The sequence below is a fragment of the Leptonotus elevatus genome, chromosome 14 (genome assembly GCF_054856555.1).
Source record: "Leptonotus elevatus isolate MCC_2025b chromosome 14, RoL_Lele_1.0, whole genome shotgun sequence".
NCBI classification, from domain to species: domain Eukaryota; kingdom Metazoa; phylum Chordata; class Actinopteri; order Syngnathiformes; family Syngnathidae; genus Leptonotus; species Leptonotus elevatus.
In genome coordinates, this window is record NC_141252.1 from 786,953 (window position 1) to 796,416 (window position 9,464).

Genomic DNA, 9,464 nt, shown 5'->3' on the forward strand with positions numbered 1-9,464 from the left:
TTGTTAAATAATGTGTGCGCCTCTTGTGTGTGTTTGTGGTGTGCACGTGGTGCTACTAACTCTGACCACAATTCGTGCACAATCAGTATCGCTCATAAACCGTCAATCCAAAATAAAACGACCCAATCAACCCCCCCTCCCCTTCCTAGTCATACGATTCTTCCAATGAACACTGTCATACTTTGTCCACCCCCATCCCTCTCACCTGCCCCGTTTTTGTTTTGTTTTGTTTTTTTTAAACAACCATCCAGGACAGGAAATTCTTCAAAGGATTCTTTTCCAAAGTAAGTTGCTGATTTATACCCAGTCCGAGTGCCTTTCACTTTTCTCTCTCTCACGTTTAACAAGCCACCCTTTTTGAAGTCCGGATCACGCACACGCGCACACTAAACACACAGATGCATGTGTCTGAGCAGGTGGGCGGGGCACGTTATTGTTTGGGTGTGAGTGGTGTTAACAACTTTTTACTCGTCAATAAGACAAAAGTGGAATAACGAGTGTGAACGAGCGTCTACTACACGCGTGTCACAGTCACGCGGTCCTAACCAACAGGGGTCACCCCAGCCCCGACCTTCTCGTTCCTCTCCTTCCGTTTGGCTTGAATGGCACAGCAACTTTGTGGATCAGCAGCTGTTTTTCTGTTTGACTGAATTGTTTCTTGTTTTTTTTTCTTCTTCTTCTTCTTTTTTAAACTACGCAGGCGGGGAAGAAGGCAGTGCGCGCCGTGCTGTGGGTGTCGGCGGATGGTCTCCGTGTGGTCGACGACAAAACTAAGGTGAGAAAACTCACTGGGTGATGGGCCTAACCCATTGAATTGATTTTAGCGATGAATCCTTTAACAACTAATGCAAAATCATTTCAACGTTTTTCGAGACATGAGCGCGTGCCTTAGTTTTTACACGTTTATCGCTAGTCCTAGTTGGAGATTACCACAAAGCAAAGAGCAACAATCACATGACTTTACCATAGGAATTTCTGTTTAGCTTCATGCTAACAAACATTGCGAATGCTGACAGGCAAAGGATATTTAAACACAAATCGTGGCGCAGCACACACATACAGATAATATAATATAGGCATTTATTATTTTCCTCTGTGAAAATACTGTGGCTTAATGAGGAGCTCTTATTGTCTGCATGTACAGTATGTCCTTATGTCTGAAATATATTGCGCCTAAGTGGATTAGGCACTGACCACAAGGAGCAGTAACACAATGTCCATTGAATTGAAGCAAAAAATAAAAAATAAAGACAAACTATTGCTTTACATTCTATTTGTCATTACTGTGTAAAATTGTAGAGTGTTGTTTTTAACGCAGTACAAATATTTCTGTTTTTGCCATTTCCATTCATTTAAATGCAGAAAGATGACTTGAGATGCAATTGATTTGAGTTTTGAGTGTGGTCACGCAGCGAATTAAACTTGGATCTCAAGTCACCACTGTATTTGCTTTCTTAACGTGCACGTAAAGCCTCGCGTAATCCGCAGTTGAGTAAATAAATGTCCAGGCCATTACTTATGGAAATCGGCTCTGCACTATAGTCGGTGTGCATGCAGGAACAGGAGCATATTATTCACATAAGGTTAGACTGACATCTGCTGGAAAATGGTGAAACTACTTCCTACTACCTAATGAAGAATGATTATTTTTCAGCTATAAAAGTAACTAATAAAAAGCAAATAGAAAAAGTAGATAGCAAACTATGAAAATGACAATAATATATTATCTTTTATCATCTAATAATAAAGAAAAATATCAATACTGCATAGATGAAATATAAAATAATATTGCAAGTCATATGGTATAACAACATTCAACATTTATTTTATTTCAGTTGCAATCAATTGCATATAGCGTGTAAATTACAGGGATTTAGGAATTTGTCTCTGACAAAGATATTGACCGAAAAGTGTTTTGAGTTTATTTTGACTTGAGTTGAGTTCAGTCGGGGCGGGGAAGATGTATGATAGAGTTTTAAATTTTTTATTTTTGTAAGTATAACTGGAAAAAAAAACCAGCAATTATTATTATGAAATCTTTTTCATCTGATGATAGAGCTGACTTCTTTTCCATAGGACCTGATCCTCGACCAGACGATCGAAAAAGTGTCATTCTGCGCGCCGGACCGGAACTTTGAGAGAGCATTTTCGTACATCTGCCGGGATGGGACGACGCGCCGCTGGATCTGCCATTGCTTCATGGCCGTCAAAGACTCGGTGAGAATGCCGCACGAGGAGGAAAAAGTGAACAATTGGCATAAATATGACCACGCAATGCCGTGCATGTAGGGAGAGCGGCTCAGTCACGCCGTGGGCTGCGCCTTCGCCGCCTGCCTGGAGCGCAAGCAGAAGCGGGAGAAGGAGTGCGGCGTCACGGCCACATTTGACGCCAACCGGACCACCTTCACCCGCGAAGGCTCCTTCCGGGTCACCACGGCCACGGAGGCGGCCGAGCGGGAGGAAGTCATGAGGCAGCTGCATGACGCTAAAAAAGGTGCGTGTCTAGAAACTCACACACTTCCTGGGATTGTTTGGGTGCGGAAGTCGCTCTTCTAAGGGAGTATTCCATTTTAAGCGCTCATGTGATCGCATCGCTAACTCAGTGATGATTTTCCAGGAACACACTTTTTTTCTTTTGGCGACTGGAGGGCATTTTCTGTTTACTAAGAGGGGGTGGTAGCGTTTGCTGGAAGGGAAACATTACTTAAAAGCAAAAGTTACCATATATAACGGCAGCCGTGTTTAGTTAGTGAACTTTAAAATGTGGGATGCGTCTATTAGAGGGAGGCTTTAGTTGTACGTGTTCAGAATGATATAAAACATTACCAGTATAGCGCATTATAATTATTTTTCGTGTTTTTTTAACTTTTTTTTTTTACCGTTGTATTTATTTATTTTTGCTGTTTTTCATTGTTAATTTAATAAAACATTATATATTAGTTGTTTATTAATTTTGTGTTTCTATATTTTTGTATTTTTATTTAATTTTATGTATGTATTTATTTATTATTTATTTATTTTGTATGCTTTTCAATTTTATGCCTTATTTTTTATCTTGTATTTGTTTTATCTTGTATTTATAGATTTTGTTTTGCTTTTTTATTTTATCATTTTAATCATTTATTTTTGCTGTTTTAGTAATTATATTAGCATTTTTATAGTTTTTTGTTTTATTTGGACCTGCAAATAAATCTATGTTATGTGTATTTCTGTACATAGCTGCAAATAATGGCTGAAAAACATGAATGGCAAAAGACATATTTTTGTGAAACACGTTGTCATTGTCCAAATATTGCCGTCATTACGCCATAATGACACAATAATATTTAAGCCACACAATTGAGGACAATTATCATATTAACTCCCCAAAACGTATAAATATGTTCCATTTTAAACATTACCATGCTCCCAAAGACGTATTTGTACTTTATTTTTTATTTTTTTATGCTGTAGCATACAGAAGGCTTTGATGCAGCCTCTGAACTGAAGAGAATTCATGAAACAATGGTAGTTATTACAAAAACGGCCAACAGGTGGCAGCAGAGTATAAGAATTCAGCCAGGGCTAAGTTTCCCCCACTGTTTGAAACAGATTTGTGAATAATGATGAAACTTAGCGATTTTCTAATGCCAATTGCTGCAAAACGGAAACAGATAGAAATATACTTTTTTTTTTCTTGATGAAAGAAGAGACTTTAATCTTTCTTGTGCTTGCCAATGTTTTTATAGCAATAGAACACAATATTCTGTGGGCCTTGCGAAATTGGTCAAAATTCAGTAAAACAGCTTGGAGCGAAGGGGGTTGCTTCAGTGAAAATGGCTGGGACTGAATGAGTTAAGCATCCAGAAAGTATTCACAACACACTTCTAAATATCACCCCACCTGTGATGAGAAAATGAAAAGGGGAATGGGTGAAACTGTCCAAAGAGAGGTCTGACAAGCTTGTATTATCACAAGCAAAGAACTGAGGCTGTAATTACTGTTGTCAACTCATGAAATGAAATGACCAGTCAAAAATCATCCATGTTGTTCCCCCGACAGCCGAGAGCGACGCAAAGGTGGCGATGAACTCGTCCGGCGGCGGTGTGATCAACGTCTCCGCCATTCAGTCGGGGAGCTCGCCGTCGCCCTCGTCCTCGCCGCCCCTCTCGCTGGGCACCCTGGGCCCGCAGGCCATACCCCGCCGGCACGCCCCCGCCGAGGCGCTGGCCAGGCAGGGCTCCTTCCGCGGCTTCCCGGCCCTCAGCCAGAAGACGTCGCCCTTCAAGCGCCAGCTGTCGCTGCGTATGAACGAGCTCCCCTCCACTGTGCAGCGCAAGTCGGACTTCCCCATCAGGAATGCAGGTGAGACGGAGCGCTGAGGCTAATCACGTGGACGCAAGTTGCACATGCACGCACTTGACTGTTATTCTAATCTAATCGGCGTTTCTTCTCCCCACCCGTGCGCAGTGCCCGAGGCGGAAGGAGAGAACGACAGCATCAGCTCGCTATGTAGTCAGATTACCACGACGTTCAGCGGACCCCCAGAGGATCCCTTCTCCTCGGCGCCCATGCCCAAAGCGCTCGCCTCGCCGCAGTCGCCAGTAGCGCCAGGTAACAATCGTCGCACTTACCAGTATTTCCCCCCCATAGTGCTCAAAGAAATGCATCAGATTTGCACAGTCTAAGCAAGGCAAAAAGCACAAAAAAATAACAGCTTTTGCAAACAAAAGACCATAAGACATTCAAAGGCAAAACAAAGAGAACAAAAGAGCAGCCTGCTAAAGAAAGAACGTACATTGACGACATTTAAATATATTCACAAACAAAAGATTTAAAAACATAGAAAAGCAAAGAAATGAAAAAATAGCTTTCTACAATTACTAAAAGACCGTACAGTGAAAATATATATATTTTTTAATCAACTGAAGACCATAATCAAAGTTCAGGAAAAAAGCGTAGATTTAAATCAGGATTTAGAGTAGTCTGTGGAGAGTCAAATGAGTACTTAGTCTAGATATTGCACACACAAAAATAAGTAGACACACATATTAAACTCATAAATTAGAAGAAAAATACATAAATATTAGAAAAACTATGAACATAATATGGCAAAAAGTAAGACATTGAGGGAAAAAAATCCTAAAATATTACTGCAAAAAAATAAGAAAATTAAGCAAAATATTTCAACATTTTAAATATGCAAATAAAAGAGAATGACAACATCAGCTCGACCTGCACTCCTATTATGAATATAAAAATGAAAACATTGGTGAAAGAGATATTAGAATAAAAATACAAACAGATTTGAAATAAATTATAAAGATATAAAAAAGATACAGATTAGACACAAATTAAATATTAAAAAAAATTAAATAGTAAAAAAAATAGATGAAAAATACACAAATAATATAAGCATTAGAAAATACAAAATAGACTAAAACTATTACATGAAAAAATACATAAATATAGATGTAAAATACAAAGATATTAGATAAGAAATACTCATATTTTAGGGGGCAATAGACATTTAGATCAAAATGACAAATATGAAAACTATTTTATAATATTTTTAAATTTAATTTAATATTTATTTATATTTTTAAATATTGAACAAAAAATATTTTAAAGTGATGCAAATCAAATTACAAAAATATTAAATGAAAATACACAGATATTAGACAAACATTACACTAAAAAATAGAAATTGCCCCCCCCCCCCCTCAAAACTATTAAAAATACAAATACTAGAAAAATTACAGAACTATAGAAGTAAAATGCCAAAAAACTAAATGTCAGATAAAATATCTGCATGAGCTGGGCTTTCTTCTGCTCTGTTTGGTAGCATCGTAACATGCATCTGACGTCTTCGTTTTGCGACTTGTTCTCCTAGCGTTAAAGCGTTTCCTCCTGATCTGTTACACGCATGTTTCACATTTTGGACACTTAGTGTATGTGCTTGTTTCTTCTACACTTCATTGAAATGTTCCCCCTTGCATGTCTAACATTGAACCATCCTTCTCTTCCTCCCCATTCGTCCTCTTGCTCTTCGGCTGTAGTCGACGGCTCTGCTGCCGCTGCTGCCGCTGCTACCGCTTCCTTTTCCGCTCCTCATCATCATCATCATCATCATCATCTTCCTCATGCCCCCCTTCCTACCGCTGCCGCTGTTAATCCACCAGCTCCAAGCTCAGCAGCGTTGGCCCCTGCTCTGCCTGCTCGAGACACTAACCCCTGGGCCAAGACCCCCACTGGGGTCCCAGCCCCTGCGGCGGCGGGTAAGATGACCAAAAAAAAAAAAAGGGGGAAAAAAGCATGTGTTAAACAGTGGGGGTGATTTGGTGTAGCTATCATTTACTATTGATAATTCCATTGATTACGCAATTACACTTGACCAAAATTAAAAATGAATAAATAAATGACTAAAAGTGAAAATAAAAATGAATATAAAAAATATATTTAAGAAAATAAATACAACAAAATAATTATAAATGGAAATAAAAATAACAAAAAATATATACATACATAAATAAAGGTAAAATTAAATACAGAAATAAAAATGAGATTCAAATTTTTTTACATAAATGTCAAAATAAATATAAAAATACAATTAAATATCAATCAATAAATAAAAACGCTCTGCTCACATTTATTTCATGCTGCAGACGCTCTGCCAGGATGAAATGTTATTCAAATGAGGGGGCGGTCCTAAGCGTGTCTTAGGTTGGACTCCGCCGTTGCAGACTGCCTTTCATTGGTCGAGTGAGCGGGTCGGCGAACAAGGAAATCTCGCCAGCTTGCATTGGAGAACTCCAGCAATGGACGACTATCTTATCCACCGTCACCACAACTTGAGTTGCTCGACAACAAGTTGTGGTGACAGTGCAGAGCAGAGCGTTTTTATTGATTGATTGATATTTAATTGTATTTTTGTATTTATTTTGACATATATTTTTATATTTATTTCAATTTTTTTAATCTAGTTTTTTATTTATTTTTATTGTTGTTTTTATTTCCATTTATATATATTTTTTTGTATTTAATGTTTGAATTGTATTTTTTAGATCCATTTTACTTTTTACTTTGTCATTTATTTATTTTTAACTTTGGCAGTTTTGTTCTTCCATATGAACTATCCCCTTACACGCAACCACCCCCATTCCACATTGTACCGTTAACACAGAACCGTGACAGCGTAAAAGTCGCAAATGTGTATTAATTTTTTTGATCCAAACAGGAGGCGATTGGTCGTCGCCCACGCCCGTCATTATCGTCCCGCCGACGTCATCTCCGGTTTTGCCCTCGCACAAGCGCACCCCATCTGAAGCGGAAAAATGGCTAGAGGAGGTTTCCAAGTCTGTCCGGGCTCCTCCACCCAAACCCATCCTGGCGGCGGCCCCCCTGACCGCCCCGCCGTTCGCCGCCCCCGTGGCACCCTTACCCCCGGTGGCGTACGCACCCCTGCTGCCGCCGCGCCAGACTGCTTTCCACCCCATGTCCAACGGTTTGTCCTTCCCGCAGCCCAGCGTGCCCGTGGTGGGCATCACCCCCTCGCAGATGGTGGCCAACGTCTTCGGCTCGGCCGCGCAACCCCAGCCCTTTCCCGTAGCGGCCCCGGGTGTCGTCGCCCCGGCCCCCTTCATCAAGCCGCCTCCCCAATCGCCCGCCGCCGCCAGCCCCGCCCGCGCGCACCCTCCCAACGGCGGCGGGAGCTTAAACGGGGCGAACAATTGGGCTTCTCCGCCCCACCCGCCCGCCACCTCTTCACCCGCTTGTGCTGCCCCGCAGCAGCCACAGGAAGATGCCTTCGAGGCCCAGTGGGCGGCGCTGGAGGGGCGCTCGCATCAGCGCACGACGCCATCGCCCACCAACCCCTTCTCCACTGAGCTGCACAAGACTTTTGAGATCCAGCTCTGATGACTGTGCCTGAAGAAGATGGAGAGAGGGATGGTCTCCATTTTGAGGGGGGTTGTGGGGTGGGGGTGGTGGGAAAACCGGTGGTGTCATAGAGACCCCCCCCCCTCAAAAAAAAAACATGCTGCTGTTCTTTATGAGCCTCATCAGCATTCTCTGTGCTCGTTTGATCGTCCTGTGGAATTCCACTATTACTACCACCACCACCCCTGTAAGCCGCTTCTTAGCTGTTCAACTCTCAACCCCCATTATGCCCACCAGCCTCAACTAACTGGAAGAATAAAACAAGACAATGCCAAAATTTTTATTTTTTATGCATTAAGTATATTTTCAATAGCTATGGATTCCATCTTGCCAAAGGCACAGGATCGAGATATATCTATATGTATTAGGGGTGTGCATCTCCAATAAAAGACGATTTGGTTCAAATTGGTTTGATATGGTACTGCTGAGCTCGAGAGGGTGTGATGCAATGAGTGTTTTATCATTTTACAATATGAATGAACTTGTCTGTAGGTTATTGTAAACGTGGCATTTCCTTCAGAGGTGTATCTCAAATTAAAGACAATTTGATTGGGATCTCGCTGGATTTTCAAGTGGAACGATTCGGTTTGATTCCATGCACTCACATCTTTTTGATCAAAACCATTGTTTTTTGTCGCACCCCTAATATATATATATATATATATAATATGTATATATGTAATATATGTTACTTATATTACATTTATGGTATATTATACATATGTATATTTTACCTAAATATATAAATATATCTATAAAGAATCTCACAGCAGTGCTAATTTTTAATGTAAAGAGATTTTGTGAAGGGACAGCTGCTTTATTTTTTTTTTTGCCTGTTTTTTAAATTGTATTTTTAGTCTTTGTGGTCGACTGTAAATAAGACATAATTCGTTGCAACAACAATCAATAAGGACCTAGCAACAACGAGCTTACTTTTTAATCATTTTGTTCACTTTTATTTTTATTTTGGGAGATATCGCCCATTTATCTACCTTAAAAAAAAAAGTAGTGGATTCCTCGTGTTTTGGTTTTGCACAAGCACTTGTAACATGAGATGATTTGACCTCCTCCATCGGCTCGCTACTAGAGTGACAGGGAGACGACGACAAACTGAAACAAATGCTTTCCATTTCTCGCTGTCTTCTGTTGGTTTGTTCCTCGCTGTTGTCATGTTTTTTTTTATTATTATTATTTTGAAATCAAAACCTGTGAATATAATCTTTTCTCTGATCTATTTTTCCATTTTGTAATTATTTCACGACTTTGTTCCACTCGTTTGGAGAAATTGAAGTTAAAAGGTTGAATAAATGATGGTGGTAAAGGAAAAACTGGGTGTCAGGGTGTTTTTGGTGGATTTTCGTCAGTGTTGAATATGTAATTATGGTAAATTATTATTAATGTACTAGTGCTACAGGATCGGTGAGCACTCGAGTTGAGTTCTCTAAATGGTGCCAGCGTGAAAAAAATATTTTTCCTAAAAAAAGAAAAAAATACCGTAGTAGTTAGTCTGTCTATCGATGTGTTTTTAAGTCCTCCTGTCCTCTTGG

At 40.1% G+C, this 9,464-nt stretch overlaps 1 protein-coding gene across 3 annotated transcripts in view; it reads left to right on the plus strand.

Moving 5' to 3' along the window:
- numb (NUMB endocytic adaptor protein) overlaps nt 1–9,245 on the plus strand; it is a 34,969-nt gene extending 25,724 nt beyond the window's left edge. Inside the window, exons 4-11 of one of the 3 annotated variants that reach the window (XM_086095173.1) lie at nt 252–284; nt 701–775; nt 2,077–2,217; nt 2,290–2,494; nt 4,042–4,344; nt 4,450–4,593; nt 6,039–6,257; nt 7,217–9,245. In XM_086095173.1, the coding sequence (XP_085951299.1) occupies nt 252–284; nt 701–775; nt 2,077–2,217; nt 2,290–2,494; nt 4,042–4,344; nt 4,450–4,593; nt 6,039–6,257; nt 7,217–7,896 (1,800 nt within the window). In that variant the 3' untranslated portion in view covers nt 7,897–9,245. The remainder of the gene's footprint in view (nt 1–251; nt 285–700; nt 776–2,076; nt 2,218–2,289; nt 2,495–4,041; nt 4,345–4,449; nt 4,594–6,038; nt 6,258–7,216) is intronic. The other 2 variants (XM_086095175.1, XM_086095174.1) reach the window with 2 other exon arrangements.
- The last annotated feature ends 219 nt before the right edge of the window (nt 9,246–9,464 follow it).